Source organism: Oncorhynchus mykiss, chromosome 22 (genome assembly GCF_013265735.2).
Source record: "Oncorhynchus mykiss isolate Arlee chromosome 22, USDA_OmykA_1.1, whole genome shotgun sequence".
Classification (NCBI taxonomy): domain Eukaryota; kingdom Metazoa; phylum Chordata; class Actinopteri; order Salmoniformes; family Salmonidae; genus Oncorhynchus; species Oncorhynchus mykiss.
The window spans coordinates 46,934,436-46,954,898 of NC_048586.1; the positions used below are offsets into that span (position 1 = coordinate 46,934,436).

Consider the following 20,463-nt stretch of genomic DNA (forward strand, 5'->3'; position numbering starts at 1 on the left):
AGGCTAATCTGAAAACAAGGCTCCCTAAATTTTTACGCATATCGAATGCGTGACCCGGGCTGGCAAAACCCTGGATCATTGTTACTCTAACTTCCACGACGCATACAAAGCCCTCCCCCGTCCTCCTTTCGGCGAATCTAACCACGACTCCATTTTGTTGCTCCCAGCCTAAAGACAGAAACTAAAACAGGAAACTCTCGAGCTCAGGTCTGTTCAACACTGGTCCCGAACAATCGTACAGCGTAGGACAATAACATTGATGAATACGCTGATTCGGTGAGTGAGTTTATTAGCAAGTGCATCAGTGATGTTGGACCCACAGCGACTATTAAAATCTTCCCCAACCAGAAACCGTGGCTTGATGGCAGCATTCGCGCAAAGCTGAAAGCGCGAACCTCTGCTTTTAATCAGGGCAAGGCGACCGGAAACATGACTGAATACCAACAGTGTAGCTATTCCCTCCACAAGGCAATCAAACAAGCTAAGCGCCAGTATAGAGACAAAGTAGAGTCGCAATTCGACGGCTCAGACACGAGACGTATGTGGCAGGGTCTACAGTCAATCACGGACTACAAAAAGAAAACCAGCCCCGTCGTGGACCACGATGTCTTGCTCCCAGACAAACTAAACAACTTCTTTGCTCGCTTTGAGGACAATACAGTGCCACTGACACGGCCCGCTACCAAAACCTGCGGGGTCTCCTTCACTGCAGACAACGTGAGTAAAACATTTAAACGTGTTAACCCTTGCAAGCCTGCCGGCCCAGACGGCATCCCCAGCGGCGTCCTCAGAGCATGCGCAGACCAGCTGGCTGCTGTGTTTATGGACATATTCAATCAATCCTTATCCCAGTCTGCTGTTCCCACATGCTTCAAGAGGGCCACCATTGTTCCTGTTCCCAATAAAGTCATTTAGCTCAGTTACCTTAGCTATCGCCCCGTAGCACACACTTCCGTCATCATGAAGTGCTTTGAGAGACTAGTCAAGGACCAGATCACCTCCTACTTGACACCCTAGACCCACTCCAATTTGCTTACCGCCTCAATAGGTCCACAGATGACGCAATCACACTGCTCACTTCCCTAACCCAACTGGACAAGAGGAATACCAATGTAAGAATGCTGTTCATCGACTACAGCTCAGCATTTAACACCATAGTACCCTCCAATTTCGTCATTAAGCTTGAGACCCTGGGTCTCGACCCCGCTCTGTGCAACTGGGTCCTGGTCTTCCTGACGGGCTGCCCCCAGGTGGTGAGGCTAGGAAACAACATCTCCACCACGCTGATCCTCAACACTGGGGCACTACTCCCTGTTCAACCATGACTGTGTGGCCATGCACGCCTCCAACTCAATCATCAAGTTTGCAGACGACACTACAGTGGTAGGCTTGATGTTTCCAGCCCCATGCTTCACAGTAGGTATGGTGTTCTTTGGATGCTACTCAGCATTCTTTGTCCTCCAAACACGACGAGTTTAGTTTTTACCAAAAAGTTATATTTTGGTTTCATCTGACTTCTTCTGGATCATCCAAATGCTCTCTAGCAAACTTCAGATGGGCCTGGACATGTACTGGCTTAAGCAAGGGGGACACGTCTGGCACTGCAGGATTTGAGTCCCTGGCGGCGTAGTGTGTTACTGATGGTAGGCTTTGTTACTTTGGTCCCAGCTCTCTGCAGGTAATTCACTAGGTCCCCCCATGTGGTTCTGAGAATTTTGCTCACCGTTCTTGTGATCATTTTGACCCCACGGGGTGAGATCTTGCGTGGAGCCCCAGATCGAGGGAGATTATCAGTGGTCTTGTATGTCTTCCATTTCCTAATAATTGCTCCCACAGTTGATTTCTTCAAACCAAGCTGCTTACCTATTGCAGATTCAGTCTTCCCAGCCTGGTACAGGTCTACAATTTTGTTTCTGGTGTCCTTTGACAGCTCTTTGGTCTTGGCCATAGTGGAGTTTGGAGTGTGACTGTTTGAGGTTGTGGACAGGTGTCTTTTATACTGATAACAAGTTCAAACAGGTGCCATTAATACAGGTAACGAGTGGAGGACAGAGGAGCCTGTTAAAGAAGAAGTTACAGGTCTATGAGAGCCAGAAATCTTGCTTGTTTGTAGGTGACCAAATACTTATTTTCCACCATTATTTGCAAATAAATTAATAAAAAATCCTACAATGTGATTTTCTGGATTTTTTTTCTCATTTTGTCTGTCATAGTTGAAGTGTACCTATGATGAAAATTACAGGCCTCTCATATTTTTAATTGGGAGAACTTGCACAATTGGTGGCTGACTAAATACTTTTTTGCCCCACTGTATATCCACAGTAAAACGAGTACTATATCGACATAACCTGAAAGGCCGCTCAGCAAGGAAGAAATCACTGCTCCAAAACCACCATAAAAAAGCCAGACTACGGTTTGCAACTGAATAAGGGGACAAAAATGTTACTTTTTGGAGAAGGTCTGAAGAAACAAAAATTTTACTATTTGGCCATAATGACCATCGTTATTATTTTACCTTTATTTCTACTTTTTTTTATTTTACCTTTATTTTTCTCATTGAGATAATATCTATTTTCCAAGAGAGACCTGGTCCAATAGCAGCAGGGGGAACAACGTTTCAGACAAAACAACTTACATACACTAACACAACATTAAACAAAACTTAGTGTATGTAAACTTCTGACCCACTGGAATTGTGATATAGTGAATTTTAAGTGAAATAATCTGTCTGTAAACAATTGTTGGAAAAATTACTTGTGTCATGCACAAAGTAGATGTCCTAACCGACTTGCCAAAACTATAGTTTGTTAACAAGACATTTGTGGAGTGGTTGAAAAATGAGTTTTAATGACTCCAACCTAAGTAAATGTAAACCTCCGACTTCAACTGTACATAGTCAATGGTAGGCTTCGAGGGGACTCCTACGGTAGGTACACCTATAGCTAATCAGTAGACTACTTTATCACGGACCCCAAGCCATTCTCTCAGAGCGTTCACAGTCAACCCACTGATATCAGATCACAGCAAAATCACAGTCTACTTTTGTATTTGTATTTATTATGGATCACCATTAGGGGGGGGGGGGAGACTCCAGAGTGATGCAGCGGTCTAAGACACTGCATCTCAGTGCCAGAGGGTTTGATTCCAGGCTGTATCACAACTGGCCGTGATTTGGAGTCACATAGGACGGTGCACAATTGGCCCAGCGTCGTCCGGGTTAGGGTTTGGCCGGTGTGGGCCGTCATTGTAAATAAGAATTTGTTCTTAACTAACTTGCCCTGTTAAATAAAGGTTAAATAAAAAATAAAATTAGCTGCTGCCAAGTAAGCAGCTACTCTTCCTGGGGTCCAGCGAAATTAAGGCAGTTTATACAATTTTAAAAACACAACAATGCATTCACAAATCTCACCCCAACTCCACCACTACCACATATTTACAGTACAAAACCCATGTGTACGTGTGTGCATAGTGCGTATGTTATCATGTGTGTGCATGGATGTGTCTGTGCCTATGTTTGTACTGTGCGCCTCCCAAAGTCTGTTCTGGACTTGGGGACTGTGAAGAGACCTCTTGTGGCATGTCTTTTGGGGTATGCATGTGTGTGCGAGCTGCGCTCCAGTAGTTCAAACAGACAGCTCGGTGCAATCAACATGTCAATACCTCTCACAAATAGTACTGATGAAGTCAATCTCTCCTTCACATTGAGCCAGGAGAGATTGGCATGCATATTATTAATGTTAGCTCTCTGTGAACATCCAAGGGCCGGCTGTGCTGCCCTGTTCTGAGCCAATTGCAATTTTCATAAATCCCTTTTTGTGGCACCTGACCACACGACTTAACAGTTGTCCAGGTGCGACAACACTAGGGCCTGTAGGACCTACCTTGTTGATAGTGCTGTTAAGAAGGTACAAACTAGGGCCTGTGGGATCTGCCTTGTTGATAGTGCTGTCTAGAAGGTAGAAACTAGGGCCTGTAGGACCTGCCTTGTTGATAGTGCTGTCTAGAAGGTAGAAACTAGGGCCTATAGGATCTGCCTTGTTGACAGTGCTGTTAAGAAGGTAGAAACTAGGGCCTGTAGGACCTGCCTTGTTGACAGTGCTGTTAAGAAGGTAGAAACTAGGGCCTGTAGGTCCTGCCTTGTTGATAGTGCTGTCTAGAAGGTAGAAACTAGGGCCTGTATGACCTGCCTTGTTGACAGTGCTGTTAAGAAGGTAGAAACTAGGACCTGTAGGTCCTGCCTTGTTGATAGTGCTGTCTAGAAGGTAGAAACTAGGGCCTGTATGACCTGCTTTACTCAAAGCCAGTGGCATGTCATTAGTAAAGATTTTTAAAAAGTAAGAGGCCTAAACAGCTACCCTGGGGAATTCCTGATTCTACCTGCTATTATGTTGGAGACGCTTCCATTAAAGAACACCCTCTGTGTTCTGTTAGACAGGTAACTCTTTATCCATAATATAACAGGTGGTTAAAACACATATGTTTTTCCAGCAGCAGACTATGATCGTTAAATGTCAAAAGCTAAACTGAAGTCTAACAAAACATATTTTTACCATCAATTTCTTGAACAGAGCTATGCTCAACCATTATGCATCAAAGCTAAAGGAACTGAATAATATTAAGAAATGCTATAGATGAAAGGAAAGTAGTGTGGAAACCTACCAAAAAACAATTAGGCAACAACAAATTCCATCCCTTTTAGACAACTTCTTGGACAAAAAAATGCCACTGTAATAGTGAAGGTGTAAACTTGGGAGTAGAGAACCTAAACAGTATATTTGACCTATCAGCTTCAAATCAAATCAAACTTTATGAATTACCTGTTGCACAACATTCGGCGCAGGTGTTGGTAACTGTTTGTGCAACAGATCATTCATAAGTTTACCTAAGTAGTTAGATGGTTTGTCATTAATTGTATTAGATAGACATGCCTCTAATATCCGTGTACATTATTGACCCGTGACTGACAATTTTGAAGTACGTTAGCTAAAACCGTCTATTTAAGTCGGCAATAGAAAAAATGCCTGTCTATCATGTTCCTTTATTGGGTAAAAACAAACCGTCACACCAAAACTAGTGGACAAATGAAGATGTATTGTCTACGCATCCCTCTAAACCCCGCCCTTCACGGAGAAATAATGCCAAAACTCACAATCAAACAGACTGGCAGTGAAAACAAAGAAACAGACATCGAAAGCAAAGATATGAGTAGCGTAACCAAAGGGTAGTGCATGCAGGCAAGAGCGTAGGCAAAATGTATTCAATAGGATTGTTTGCAAGGAAAGTTTAACCAAAAACTATTTTTGTATTCGCTTGGAAATATATATTTTTTAATCGTCTGTCATATCAAATCAAATTTATTTTATTTTTCAATTATAATTTTTTTTTTTTCATCAAATGTATTTATATAGCCCTTCGTCCATCAGCTGATATCTCAAAGTGCTGTACAGAAACCCAGCCTAAAACCCCAAACAGCAAGCAATGCAGGTGTAGAAGCAAGCATAGAGTTTTGCTCTCGCTTTAAAATGATTTGCTTACAAGTTTTGGGGTTTTGCATTTGATGCCTTATTTTTGTTAACAATTCTATACATTTTGCTTTCGAATGTTTGGTTTTTGATTTCAACATCCATTATTTCCCCTGTCCTCGAAAACATGTTTACATTCTCAACTTTATTTTTCATGTTCCCGATTTAGTTTATTTTGAATTCAATACATATGGCGTGAAATTGACCCCATACCATGTAGACTGTGTCAAAGAGCATCCTAAATAACTTCACCCTACACACACAAAAAAACAAAAACATTTTGGAACCAACTTCCCCCTAAAGCTAGGACAGAAGAGTCCATGCCCATCTTCTGAAAACATCTAAAACCCTACCTCTTCAAAGAGTATCTTTCCCCCCTTACCATCTCTGACTCTGCTTACTATGACTGTGATGTGTGGTTGTCCCACCTAGCTATCTGAAGATGAATGCACAAACCGTAAGTCACTCCGTATAAGTGTCTGCTAAATGACTCAAATGTAAATGTCTTACCTCACAGAAGAGGGTGAGTTTGTCATCAGGTAACAGCCCATTGGCTTCATCAAGCAGGAAATCTCTTCTAATAAACTTTTTGAAGCCCCAGTCTTTCCCCTGGACAAACCGATAGGCTCTTTGGCTTTCTGCAGGGAGGAGGAAGAATCCAAAACACACTTAGTTTGTGTCTATAAGGCTCTAACTAGGATAATACAAGTAAACAGTATGTTATTTGAACGATGTGTTGGGGATGAATCAGAATTAGTTGGGTAACATAGATAAGATGTTTTATTTTCATTATATGCTTGTGAGTTACTTGTCATTTAGAATGTATCTTGTTGTACTATAGTGGTGGCCATTTGCAGTTATCCTTTCTCTGTCCTGGGTTCAGTTACTTGGGCCGCAGAGGGGAGAGGTCAAGCTTGTCGTCATGTGTAAACGTATATTTTAAACCATGTGAAGGGATGATTGAGGGGGAACCAATAATCTCTTGGCTCCACAATGTCTGTGTGCCAGTCACTCCCTACTTTTCCCATCTGGGAGAGGAGGATGGCAGTGTCTGGAACCATTCTATGTTCCCTCTCTGGTTGCCCTTATCTTGACCTAGAGGCTCACTTTCCTCTCCGTGAGCTTGTCCAGAATGGATTGTATTTGGGATGGGAGTGTCTAAAATGACAATTGATATATATCATTGGGTGAGGTAATGTCTTGGTACCATTTTGTACCAAGAACGAGATAAGAGCTTTGTTTAGGAGACCAAACTGAACGATAATTTATAGCCAATGCTGTCTGGCTATGGGATACTCCTCTCTGAAGTAAAGTCTTTCTTTGTGTAAGTTCCTAAGACCTGTGGTTTGTCATGTCGACTAAGGGGGGGGTGGATCTTTGCTATAAAAGATCTCAGTTGCCATTATGTTGGCCACTCAACTTTTCATTAGAGATACTGAAATGTTGAAAGTCAAAATGCTATTGCAAAAGCTTAATTATTATTAAAGGTGAAGATTAAGCATAACTCTGAGTGGTGTGTGATTTGCTCTCTCACCATTTGGTAATTAAGGAAATTTCCACGACAGATGATATCCATAAAGTAACAGTTTTGTCTGTTACTTACCCATAGCTTTAGTCTCTTCTCTTTTAGTGTTCAATAAGGAAAACTTGAACTTTGCTCTGACTTCACTTTTTGGACAACTAACAAGAAGTAAATACAACGACAGATAATCTTTGCTTTCATCATCCAGTCCTTTTGGGTTGACTCTCAGACACCTGGGCAGGAAACAGAGGAGGAACCAAACAGAATATTAGTTCAGCGGAGGCTGTATCACTCCAGTTGTTATTCACAAAGAAACAACAAGCTGTTGAGATCAAGATGATACTCTTTCTCCTGACTATAAGCAAGTTACAATGAAAGTTTACCATTTCATCTTGTCGTTGGGTCCAGAGGAGAAGGTGGAACTCTTTAAGACCTCCCCCATCTCCTCTCTACAGAAACTGAAGTTGTTGATGGTCCACATGTAGGAGAACTTGACTACTTTCACCTGAAACAAAAAGGCAACAATCACAATGCTTCCATCCACTTCAAAAGACAGCCTTTCTTTTTTATTTAGATCCTGTGATGCAGTTGGAATCAGTTGCTGGGACTGCTAGTCTCTGTCCAGTGATCCTGCCAACCAAGGCCAGGTCTGAGGAGCTATTTGGCGTAGCAGCTAGCCTAGCGGTGTTTCCTTGAGGGCTTGAACACAGCCCACAACGCGGTTAGCCATTGTGGCTGGGACTGGGGATTGGGTTTATGGCTGTCTAGTTCCCTGCTGTTTGTTGTTTTCCATCTTCCCTGTGACCTGCCCTGTCTAGAACTGAGAGGAGTAACAGTATAACCTACGTTGCTAGCTACCATGACAAAGACCAAAGCCAGTGGGAGTACCGTTGAGGACAGTGGTGTCTATCATACGTGAAGGATTTTTTTAAACAAACAAAAATAGTTCTACAAGCAGTTGTTACAACAAGAAAATAGCTTCAAGTGTTTTGTCCAAATACTGGTGGATTCAACTAATAAAATAATGGATGACCTGACCAGAGAGGTCCAAGACCTGAAGAACAGTTTGCAGTTCTCCCAGGATCAGCTCAATGAGTGGAAACAGGAGAACAGCAAGATGACAGCAATCTGTAAGTCATTGAGCGAGTTCAAGGCGGAACAACATGGTTGAGGATAAAGTGAGGGGAAATGGACCACAGGAAGATTGAGGTGGAACGCGAACACAGGACTGTAAAACCCACCACTATCCAGGTGACAGGCCCAGGCCGATAGTGGTCAAGTTCCTGAGGTTGAAGGACAAGGTAGCTGTTCTTTAAAGAGCCAAGAACTTGAGAGGAACATATATCTTCCTGAAAAAGGACTAGCCTGAAATCGAAGAGGAAAGAACTTATCCCAGCCATAAAAGCTGCCAGAGTGCGTGGGGACATTGCTTACATCCGTATTCACAGGCTCATTGTCCACCCTCCCGCCCAGAATCCTGGAAGGGATGAGAGAGCCAAGTCTATGGGTTCATAGCTTCAACTCCGCAGCACACACACTTACAGACACTAACTGATTAATGGACTGCTGAATGTATATTTTTTTTCTCTTGCTTTGTTTGTTCTTTTCAGTGTTAAGTCTAACTCTGATAAGCTACCCAGGAAAGGGCTTAAAATAGTCCATATTAATATATGTAGCCTTAGAAATAAGGTTCATGAAATCAATAACTTGCTAACACCACATAACATTCATATTACCTACTATATATATGTATATACTGTATATATACAGTGGGGAGAACAAGTATTTGATACACTGCCGATTTTGCAGGTTTTCCTACTTACAAAGGATGTAGAGGTCTGTAATTTTTATCATAGGTACACTTCAACTGAGAGACGGAATCTAAAACAAAAATCCAGAAAATCACATTGTGTGATTTTTAAGTAATAGCTTAGTGCCTGTTTTTTAAAATCAAAATGCGTTTTTTGGGCAGAAATGCCTGGAACATGTGAACTTTCATGTGCCTTAACATCAAACTTGAATGCCATCTATAAATACGAATAAAATTGTTAAATTACGTGCCTACTTGGTTTAGCCACAGAAAAAGTTAGCAACCTTCCCGCTAGCCATGATTGGCTTAGGGGCTGGACATGCCGAGAGATGAGTTTGGATTGGTCTACCATATAGCACACATCTGTCTATTGGACCTGGTCAGTATGTTTAGGTAATCATTTCTAACGCTGCTTTAAAAAAAAATATTGTTTAGTGATACTGCATAAACCTAATGTCAAGTTAAAGTACTGTTAGCTAGCTAATGTTAGCAGGCTGGCTCACTAGCTAACATTATGTGTTTGCTCTCCACTTTCTGGAGGACCGAGTTTTGAAATCAGTGGAATTCGAGTATGATAACTAAGGAGATGGAGAAAACACCAGTCTGGATTACATCGTCTAACTAAGGCAACCATGCATGGCATCAGACAGGAGACCCGTCCAACCAAGATGTATACTGGTAAGATTTTCAGATATTACAATTTCTAGTTTTGACAGAAAGTGGTTTAATTTCAAGTGTACTTCAACGTTATGTGTATGATCTTATTCTTCGTATCTCAGACACATGCTTGACTAGTTATAGTCATAGAACCTGGTTGGTTAGCTACCTGCAGATTCATGCAGGGTAGTAATGTCATAAATTGTGATTATGGTCCATTGTTTAGCTAGCTAGCTATCTAGCTACATGTCTTACAAAAACACACAATTTGACAAAGGATTTTCATTTCAAGTTAAAGTGTACTGTTAGCTAGCTAGCTAAAAAAAGCAAGTCCAAAAAGCAAGTCCTGCAGGCTCTAGTTTTATCTTGATTATTGTCCAGTTGTGTGGTCCAGTTCTGCAAGGAAAGACCTAGTTAAACTGCAGATGGCCCAGAACAGAGAGGCACGTCTTGCTCTTCATTGTAATCAGAGGGCTGATATTAACACTATGCTGCCAGTCTCTCTTGGCTAAGAGTTGAGGACAGACTGACTGCGTCACTTCTTGTTTTTATAAGAAACAATCATGTGTTGAAAATCCCAAATTGTTTGCATAGTCAACTAACACACAGCTCTGACACACACACTTACCCCTTGAAAATAAAAGAGAGCCGCACACTCTAGGAGCTCAGATGCAATAATTTAATTTACACACACTTATCCCCCCAGACATGCCACCAGGGGTCTTTTCACAGTCCCCAAATCCAGAACAAATTCAAGGAAACGGACAGTATTATATAGAGCCCTTATTGCATGGAACTCAGTTCCATGTCATATTGCTCAAATAAACAGCAAACCTGGTTTCAAAAAACAGATAAAGCAACACCTCACGGCACAACGCCTCTCCCCTATTGGACAGTTTGTGTCTATGTATTGATATGCAGGCTGTGTGTGCCTTTAAAAAATCATAATAATAATTGTAGTTCTGTCCTTGAGATTTTCTTGTCAATTAATGTTCTGTATTATGTTTCATGTTTTGTGTGGACCCCAGGAAGAGTAGCTGCTGCTTTTGCTACAGCTTATGAGGATCCTAATAAAATACCAAATACTAAAATCAAAACAATATGAGGACAAACCAAAAATGTTTGGTGATCGGAGCTAGTGAACTAATCTAACAGATTTCTGCCATGTCTGAGAGCATACAGCGACTTCAGAAAGTATTCACACCTGTGTTACAGCCTCAAAACGGATTTAACATATTTTTTCCCTACAATTCTACACACAATACCCCATTTATCTCAATCTCGTCATTCAAAGACTCAGTCATGGACACTCTTACTGACAGTTGTGGCTGTTTCGCAAGATGTATTGTTGTCGCTACCTTCCTGCCCTTTGTGCTGTTGTCTGGGCCCAAAAATGTTTGTACCATTTTTTGTCCTCCTACCATGTTGTGCTGCTGCCGTGTTGTCATGTTGTGTTGCTACCATGTTGTGTCGTCATGTGTTGCTGCCTTGCTATGTTGTTGTCTTATAGGTCTCTTTTTATGTGGTGTTGTCTCTTGCCGTGATGTGTGTTTTGTCCTATATTTTTATTTGATTTATTTTTAATCCCAGCCCCCGTCCCCGCAGGAGGCTTTTGCCTTTTGGTATGCCGTCATTGTAAATAACTATTTGTTCTTAACTGACTTGCCTAGTTAAATAAAGGTTAAATAAAATAAAATAATAATAATGACAAAGTGAAAACATGTTTTTAGACATTTTTGCTAATTCATTTTAAATTAAATGTAATTCCTTTACATAAGTATTTACACCCCTGAGTCATACATGTTAGAATCAATCACCTTTGGCAGTGATTACAGCTGTGAGTCTTTCAGGGCAAGTCTCTAAGAGCTTTTCATACTTGGATTGTACAACATTTGCACCTTATTCTTTTTTAAATTATTCAAGCTCTGTCAAGTTGATTGTTGATCATTGCTAGGCAGCCATTTGCATGTCTTGCCATAGATTTTCAAGCCAATTTAATTAAAAACTGTAACTATGCCACTCAGGAACATTCACTGTCTTCTTGGTATACAACTGCAGCATAGATTTGGCCTTGTGTTTTGGGTTATTATCCTGCTGAAAGGTGAATTCATTTTCCAGTGTCTGGTGGAAAGCAAACTGAACCAGGTTTTCCTCTAGGATTTTGTCTGTGCTTAGCTCCATTCCATTTAATTTTATCCTCAAAAACTCCCCAGTACTTAACGATTACAAGCATACCCATAACAGAATGCAGCCACAACTATGTGTCACGACTTCTGCCGAAGTCGTTGCCTCTCCTTGTTCGGGCGGTGCTCGGCGTTCGACGTCACCGGTCTTCTAGCCATCATTGATCCATTTTTCATTTTCCATTGGTTTTGTTTTGTCTTCCCACACACCTGTTTTCAATCCCATGCATTACCTGCTGTGTATTTAACTCTCTGTTTCCCCTCATGTCTTTGTCAGAGATTGTTTTATTGTCAGTGTTGTTATTTTGTTGTGTTGGTGCGCGACGGGTCCTCGTACCCATGTTTTTTCATGTCTGTACGTTTTAGTGTTATGGAGCATGTTCTGTTGTCATTTATTAAAAGACTCCATTTACACTTCATTTTGACTCTCCTGCACCTGACTTCCCTGCCACCTATACACACGGCGCTGACACTATGCTTGAAAATATGGAGCGTGGTAGTCATGTGGATTTTCCCCATACATAAAACTTGGTATTCAGGACAAAAACATAATTTGCTTTGCAACATTTTTTGCAGTATTACTTTAGTGCAAACAGGATGCATGTTTTGGAATATTTGCATTCTGTACAGGTTTCCTCTTTTACACTGTCAATTGGGTTAGTATTGTGGAGTAACTACAATGTTGTTGATCCACCCTCAGCTTTCTCCTATCACAGCCATTCAACTCTGTAACTGTTTTAATCCTTAAAAACCTCTCTGGGATAGGGTCTAGTTTCTTGAATTTCCGCATGTCTGACGTGCCCAAGGTAAACTGCCTGTTACTCAGGCCCGGAAGCTAGGATATGCAAATAATTGGTAGCATTGATAGAAAAAACTTTGAAGTTTCTAAAACTGTTAAAATAATGTATGTGAGTATAACATAATTTCAATGGCAGGCAAAAATCAGAAGAAAATCCAACCTAAACAAAAAAAAAAAAATTGGAGCTCCTTTCAATGCAAAAATATTGCTCATATATACACTGCTCAAAAAAATAAAGGGAACACTTAAACAACACAATGTAACTCCAAGTCAATCACACTTCTGTGAAATCAAACTGTCCACTTAGGAAGCAACACTGATTGACAATAAATTTCACATGCTGTTGTGCAAATGGAATAGACAACAGGTGGAAATTATAGGCAATTAGCAAGACACCCCCAATAAAGGAGTGGTTCTGCAGGTGGGGACCACAGACCACTTCTCAGTTCCAATGCTTCCTGGCTGATGTTTTGGTCACTTTTGAATGCTGGCGGTGCTTTCACTCTAGTGGTAGCATGAGACGGAGTCTACAACCCACACAAGTGGCTCAGGTAGTGCAGCTCATCCAGGATGCCACATCATTGCGAGCTGTGGCAAGAAGGTTTGCTGTGTTTGTCAGCGTAGTGTCCAGAGAATGGAGGCGCTACCAGGAGACAGGCCAATACATCAGGAGATGTGGAGGAGGCCGTAGGAGGTCAACAACCCAGCAGCAGGACCGCTACCTCCGCCTTTGTGCAAGGAACAGCAGGAGGAGCACTGCCAGAGCCCTGCAAAATGACCTCCAGCAGGCCACAAATGTCCATGTGTCTGCTCAAACGGTCAGAAACAGACTCCATGAGGGTGGTAGGAGGACGTTTGGCATTTGCCAGAGAACACCAAGATTGGCAAATTCGCCACTGGCGCCCTGTGCTCTTCACAGATGAAAGCAGGTTCACACTGAGCACATGTGACAGACGTGACAGTCTGGAGACGCCGTGGAGAAAGTTCTGCTGCCTGCAACATCCTCCAGCATGACCGGTTTGGCGATGGATCAGTCATGGTGTGGGGTGGCATTTCTTTAGGGGGGCCGCACAGCCCTCCATGTGCTTGCCAGAGGTACTCTGACTGCCATTAGGTACCGAGATGAGATCCTCAGACCCCTTGTGAGACCATATGTTGGCCCTGGGTTCCTCCGAATGCAAGACACTGCTAAACCTCATGTGGCTGGAGTGTGTCAGCAGTTCCTGCAAGAGGAAGGCATTGATGCTATGGACTGGCCCGCCCGTTCCCCAGACCTGAATCCAATTGAGCACATCTGGGACATCATGTCTCGCTCCATCCACCAACGCCACGTTGCACCACAGACTGTCCAGGAGTTGGCAGATGCTTTAGTCCAGGTCTGGGAGGAGATCCCTCAGGAGACCATCACCACCTCATCAGGAGCATGCCCAGGCGTTGTAGGGAGGTCATACAGGCACGGGGAGGCCACATACTCTACTGAGCCTCATTTTGACTTGTTTCAAGGACATTACATCAAAGTTGGATCAGCCTGTAGTGTGGTTTTCCACTTTAATTTTGAGTGTGACTCCAAATCCAGACCTCCATGGGTTGATAAATTTGATTTCCATTGATAATTTGTGTGTGATTTTGTTGTCAGCACATTCAACTATGTAAAGAAAAAAGTATTTAATAAGAATATTTCATTCATTCAGATCTAAGATTTGTTATTTTAGTGTTCCCTTTATTTTTTTGAGCAGTGTATTTCCATCTCCCAGATTGCAGTACCTATGGCTTCCACTAAATGTCAGTCTTTATACAAGGTTTCAGGCTTGTTTCTTGAAATATGAACAAGTAATTTGAGTTTTTCTGAAGGTAACTCCATAAGAAAAGTAGTCTTTCAGGGTGCGTGAATGAGGGTGCGCTCTTCATTATTTTTCTTTCCTATTGAACATACTACTTTCCGTGTTAAATATTAGAGTTTATTTACATTTTAGAGTACCTGAGGATAAATTCGAAATGTTGTTTGACTTGTTTGGACAAAGTTTACCGTAGCTTTTTGGATTACTTTGTTTGCATGTTGAACAATCAACATGAAATCAATAGCACCAACTAAAAATACTTTTTTGGGGAAAAAAAAGGACTTCATCTAACAAAACAACCATTCATTGTGTAGCTGGGACCCTTGGGATTGCAAACAGAGGAATATCTTCAAAAGGTAAGTGATTTATTTAATCGCTATTTGTGATTTTGTGAAGCCTGTGGTGGTTGAAAAATATTTTGTGGGGCGCCGTCCTCAGACAATCACATGGTATGCTTTCGCCGTAAATCTGACAACACAGTTGGATTAACAAGAAGTTAAGCTTTTCAATTATATAAGAATTATATAAGTATGTTCATGAATGTTTAATTTTACGAATATTTATTTGAATTGCGCACCCTCCAATTTCACCGGTAGCGGGACGCCTATCCCTATTAAGAGTCTAGCATTACTGCTATTAGCCCATAGAAGCGCATTGATTAACTAATTCATACATGGAAAAAGTTCAATAAATAAAGGAAGTTTATTTTAATGTCTGTCCTATATCTGAGAGATATAGTGCATTTGGAAAGTATTCAGACTTTTTCAACAAAGTACTGAGTAAAAGGTCTGAATACTTATGTAAATGTGATATCAGTTTTTATTTTTTATAAATCTGTAAAAATGTCTAAAAACCTGTTTTCACCTGTTGTCATTATGGGGTATTCTGATGTCATTATGGGGTATTGTGATGTCATTATGGGGTATTGAGTGACGATTGATGAAGAAAAAACAAACTTAATCCATTTTAGAATAAGGTTGTAAAGTAACAAAATGTGGAAAAAGGGAAGGGCTCTGAATACTTTCTGAATGCACTGTATAAGAAATATCAATAATTCATTATTTTATTTAACAACAAAAAATAAATAAAGAAAATCGCACTAAACCTCTTCCATATACACCTTCCTGATATTGAGTTGCACCCCATTCTGCCCTCAGACCTTACATATAAATTGAATGTGTGGGGTACAGAGATGAGGTAGTAATTTAAAAAAAATCAAGGTAAACACTATTATTGAACATGGAATGAGTCCATGCAACTTATTATGTAATTTGTTAAGCACATTTTTACTCCTGAACGTATTTAGGCTTGCCATAACAAAGGGGTTGAATACTTATTGACTCAGCTTTTCATTTTTAATTAACTTGTAAAAATGTCTAAAAACATAATTCCACTTTATAATTCTAATGGGTGTGAATACTTTCTTTGGGCACTAGATGTTAATAAACGAGAGGCAGTGGACAGACACACACCTACCTGTGTGTAACACCAGCTCTCTGCCACAGGTCCAGTAGACATGTCCCCTGGTGGAGGAGGGGTAGGAACCCGTGACATGGCCAGCTTCCCCCTCAGCAGCAGCTTTAACACTTAACCTTTCCTACAGGGGAGCAGAGGAGCGGTTAAGACTAATAAACAACCTTCTAAACCTAAACATCAGACTGGGACTGGGCCATCAGCACTCCATTACCACATCAGATGACAAGTCATAACATTCTACTGAAACCAGGTTAGAGGTTAAGGAACAGGGTTTGAAGAGGGGAAGGGGAGAGAGAGACATGGGGAAGGGGAGAGAGAGAGATGGGGAAGGGGAGAGAGAGAGATGGGGAAGAGGAGAGAGAGAGAAGGGGGAAGGGGAGAGAGCGGGGAGGGAACGATAGAAAGAGAGGGGAAGGGGTGAGAGAGCGAGAAGGGGGAAAGGGGAGAGAGAGAGGGGAAGGGAAGAGAGGGGGAAGGGGAGAGAGTGAGAGAGGGGAAGGGGCGAGAGATCGAGAGAGGGGAAGGGGGAAGGGGCAAGATCGAGAGATGGGGGGAGGGGACATAGAAAGGAGAAAGGGGGAAGGGGAGAGAGACCGACCGACCGGGAGAGACCGAGACCGAGAGAGAGACAGAGACAGAGACCGAGAGAGAGACAGAGAGACCGAGAGAGAGAGACAGAGACCGAGAGAAAGAGGCAGACAGACCGAGAGAGACAGACAGACAGACAGACAGAGAGACAGCCAGACAGAGAGAGAGAGAGAGACAGCCAGACAGACAGAGAGAGACAGCCAGACAGACAGACAGAGAGAGAGAGAGAGAGAGAGAGAGAAAGGGGAGAAGGGGAGCAAAATCCCAATCTACTTGAACGGAGCAAAAATCAACCATGAGGCATCGAAGCCAAACAGTTAAGAAATGATATAGATGGAAGGTGTAGAAACCAAAAAACTATTGGCCAAGGACAAATAGAATCCCTACGACAAAACTTTCTGGACAAAATGTTTTCCTGCAATAGTGAAGGTGTAAACTTAGCAGTAAAATACATTTGTATTTCATATACCTTTGACTGTTGGATGTTCTTATAGGCACTTTAGTATTGCCAGTGTAACAGTATAGCTTCCGTCCCTCTCCTCACTCCTACCTGGGCTCGAACCAGGAACACAACGACAACAGCCACCCTCGAAGCAGCGTTACCCATGCAGAGCAAGGGGAACAACCACTCCAAGTCTCAGAGCGAGTGACGTTTGAAACGCTATTAGCGCGTACCCCGCTAACTAGCTAGCCATTTCACATCGGTTAAACAAGCCTAATCTCGGGAGTTGATAGGCTTGAAGTCATAAACATAGACTTAGTTATAACATAATAACACACAGCAATACGAGCCTTAGGTCATTAATATGGTAGAATCCGGAAACTATCATCTCGAAAACAAGATGTTTATTCTTTCAGTGAAATACGGAACCGTTCCGTATTTTATCTAAGGGGTGGCATCCATTAGTCTAAATATTCCTGTTACATTGCACAACCTTCAATGTTATGTCATAATTACGTACAATTCTGGCAAATTAAGCGGCCCAAACTGTTAAATATACACTGACTCTGCGTGCAATGAACGCAAGAGAAGTGACACAATTTCACCTGGTTAATATTGCCTGCTAACCTGGATTTATTTTAGCTAAATATGCAGGTTTAAAAATATATACTTCTGTATATTGATTTTAAGAAAGGCATTGATGTTCATGGTTAGGTACACATTGGAGCAACGATACGCACCGCATCGATTATATGCAACGCAGGACATGCTAGATAAATTAGTAATATCATCAACCATGTGTAGTTAACTAGTGATTATGATTGATTGATTGATTGTTTTTTATAAGATAAGTTTAATGCTAGCTAGTTAACTGTAAGGTTGCAAGATTGATTCCCCCGAGCTGACAAGGTGAAAATCTGTCGTTCTGCCCCTGAACGAGGCAGTTAACCCACCGTTCTTAGGCCGACATTGAAAATGAGAATGTGTTCTTAACTTACTTGCCTAGTTAAATAAGGATTAAATAAAGGAGTAAAAATAAATAATAATACTTTTTTTAAATCTGCCAAATCTGTGTCCAAAAATACTGATTTCCGATTGTTATGAAAACTTGAAATCGGAATGGGTCGAAATGGGTCTGTGGTAAAACGACCACCCCTCATCACTGTCAAACGCTCCCTAAAACACTTCAGCAAGCAGGGCTTTCTAATCGACCTGGCCCGGGTATCCTGGAAGGATATTGACCTAATTCCATCAGTAGAGGATGCCTGGTTATTCTTTTAAAGTGCTTTCCTCACCATCTTAAATAAGCATGCCCCATTCAAAAAATGTCTAACTAAGAACAGATATAGTCCTTGGTTCACTCCAGACTTGACTGCCCTTGACCAGCATAAAAACATTCTCTGGCCTACTGCATTAGCATCAAATAGCCCCCGCGATATGCAACTTTTCAGGGAAGTTAGGAACCGGAAAGCAAAGGCTAACTTTCTCAAACAGAAATTACTTCTCAGATAGAGTTCAGTGTGTCAAATCGGAGGGCCTGTTGTCCGGACCTCTGTAAGTCTCTATGGAGGTGCCACAGGGTTCAATTCTCGGGCCGACTCTCTTTTCTGTATACATCAATGATGTCACTCTTGCTGCTGTTAATTCTCTGATCCACCTATACGCAGACGACACCATTCTGTATACTTCTGGCCCTTCTTTGGAGACTGTGTTAACACCCCTCCAGGCAAGCTTCAATGCCATACAACACTCCTTCCGTGGCCTCCGACTGCTCTTAAACGCAAGTAAAACTAAATGCATGCTCTTCAACTGATCGCTGCCAAGACCCGCACACCCGTCTAGCATCACTACTCTGGACAGTTCTGACTTAGAATATGTGGACAACTACAAATACCTAGGTGTCTGGTTAGACTGTAAACTCTCTTTCCAGACTCACAATAAGCATCTCCCATCCCAAATTCAATCTAGAATCAACATCCTATTTCGCAACAAAGCATCCTTTACTCATGCTGCCAAACATACCCTCGTAAAACTGACTATCCTACCGATCCTTGACTTCGGCGATGCCATTTACAAAATACCCTCCAACACTCTACTCAACAAATTGGATGTAGTCTATCACAGAGCCATCTGTTTTGTCAACAAAGCCCCATATACTACCCACCACTGTGACCTGTATGCTCTCATTGGCTAGCTCTCGCTTCATATTCGTCGCCAAACTCACTGGCTCCAGGTCATCTACAAATCCATGCTAGGTAAAGCTCCGTCTTATCTCAGTTCACTGGTCACGATAACAACACCCACCCATAGCACGCGCTCCAGCAGGTATATTTCACTGGTCATCCCCAAAGCCAACTCCTCGTTTGGCCGCCTTTCCTTCCAGTTCTCTGCTGCAATTGACACAAACTAATTATGAGACTCCAGCTTCAGTGATTTTTACATCTCCCTCACTAACTTCAAGCATCAGCTGTCAGAGCAGTTTACTGATCATTGAACCTGTATACATACCATCTGTAAATAGCCTATCCAACTACCTCTTTTTTTTTTTGCTCCTTCGCATTTCAGTATCTCTACTTGCACATTCATCTTCTGCACATCTATCACTCCAGTGTTAATTGCAAAATTGTAATTATTTCACCACTACGGCCTATTTATTGCTGTACCTCCCAAATCTTACTACACTTGCACACACTATATATAGATTTTTCTATTGTGTTATAGTCTGTACATTTGTTTATGTGTAACTCTGTGTTGTTTGTGTCGCACTGCTTTGCTTTATCTTGGCCAGGTCGCAGTTGTAAATGAGTACTTGTTCTCAACTAGCCTAACTGGTTGAATAAAGGTGAAATAAAATAAAATAAAAAGAGAGACCTAGACAACATAGCAAGGCAGCACAACATGACAACACAGCCTGGTAGCAACACAACATGGCAGCAGCACAAAACATGGTACAAACATTATTGGGCCCAGACAACAGCACAAAGGGAAAGAAGGTAGAGACAACAATACATCACGCAAAACAGCCACAACTGTCAGTAAGAGTGTCTATGATTGAGTCTTTGACTGAAGAGATTGAGATAAAATCGTCCAGTTTGAGTGTTTGTTGCAGCTCGTTCCAGTCACTAGCTGGAGCGAACTGAAAAGAGGTGCGACCCAGAGATGTGTGTGTGCTTTGGGGACCTTTAACAGAATGTGACTGGCAGAACGGGTGTTGTATGTGGAGGATGAGGGCTGCAGTAGATATCTCAGATAGGGGGGAGTGAGGCTTAAGAGGGTGATATAAATAAGCATCAACCAGTGGGTCTGGCAACGGGTATACAGATATGAGGAGTATAGAGTACAGTGATGTGTCCAATAAGGAGCATTGGGGGCAAATCTGATGGCCGAATGGTAAAGAACATCAAGCCATTCGGGGCGGCAGGGTAGCCTAGTGGTTAAAGCATTGGACTAGTAACCGAAAGGTTGCAAGTTCAAATCCCCGAGCTGACAAGGTACAAATCTGTCGTTCTGCCCCTGAACAGGCCCACTGTTCCTAGGCCGTCATTGAAAATAAGAATTTGTTCCTAACTGACTTGCCTAGTTAAATAAAGGTAAAAATTTTTTTTTTTTAAATCCTTACCTTAATA

At 41.8% G+C, this 20,463-nt stretch overlaps 1 protein-coding gene across 2 annotated transcripts in view; it reads right to left on the minus strand.

The window, feature by feature from the left end:
- The window catches only part of spopla (speckle type BTB/POZ protein like a), a 104,302-nt gene that overhangs the window by 64,605 nt on the left and 19,234 nt on the right, over positions 1 to 20,463 (minus strand). Inside the window, exons 2-5 of one of the 2 annotated variants that reach the window (XM_036959444.1) lie at positions 15,804 to 15,928; positions 7,428 to 7,549; positions 7,126 to 7,277; positions 6,033 to 6,160 (exon numbers count right to left, since the gene is read on the minus strand). In XM_036959444.1, the coding sequence (XP_036815339.1) occupies positions 6,033 to 6,160; positions 7,126 to 7,277; positions 7,428 to 7,525 (378 nt within the window). In that variant the 5' untranslated portion in view covers positions 7,526 to 7,549; positions 15,804 to 15,928. The remainder of the gene's footprint in view (positions 1 to 6,032; positions 6,161 to 7,125; positions 7,278 to 7,427; positions 7,550 to 15,803; positions 15,929 to 20,463) is intronic. The other variant, XM_036959443.1, reaches the window with a different exon arrangement.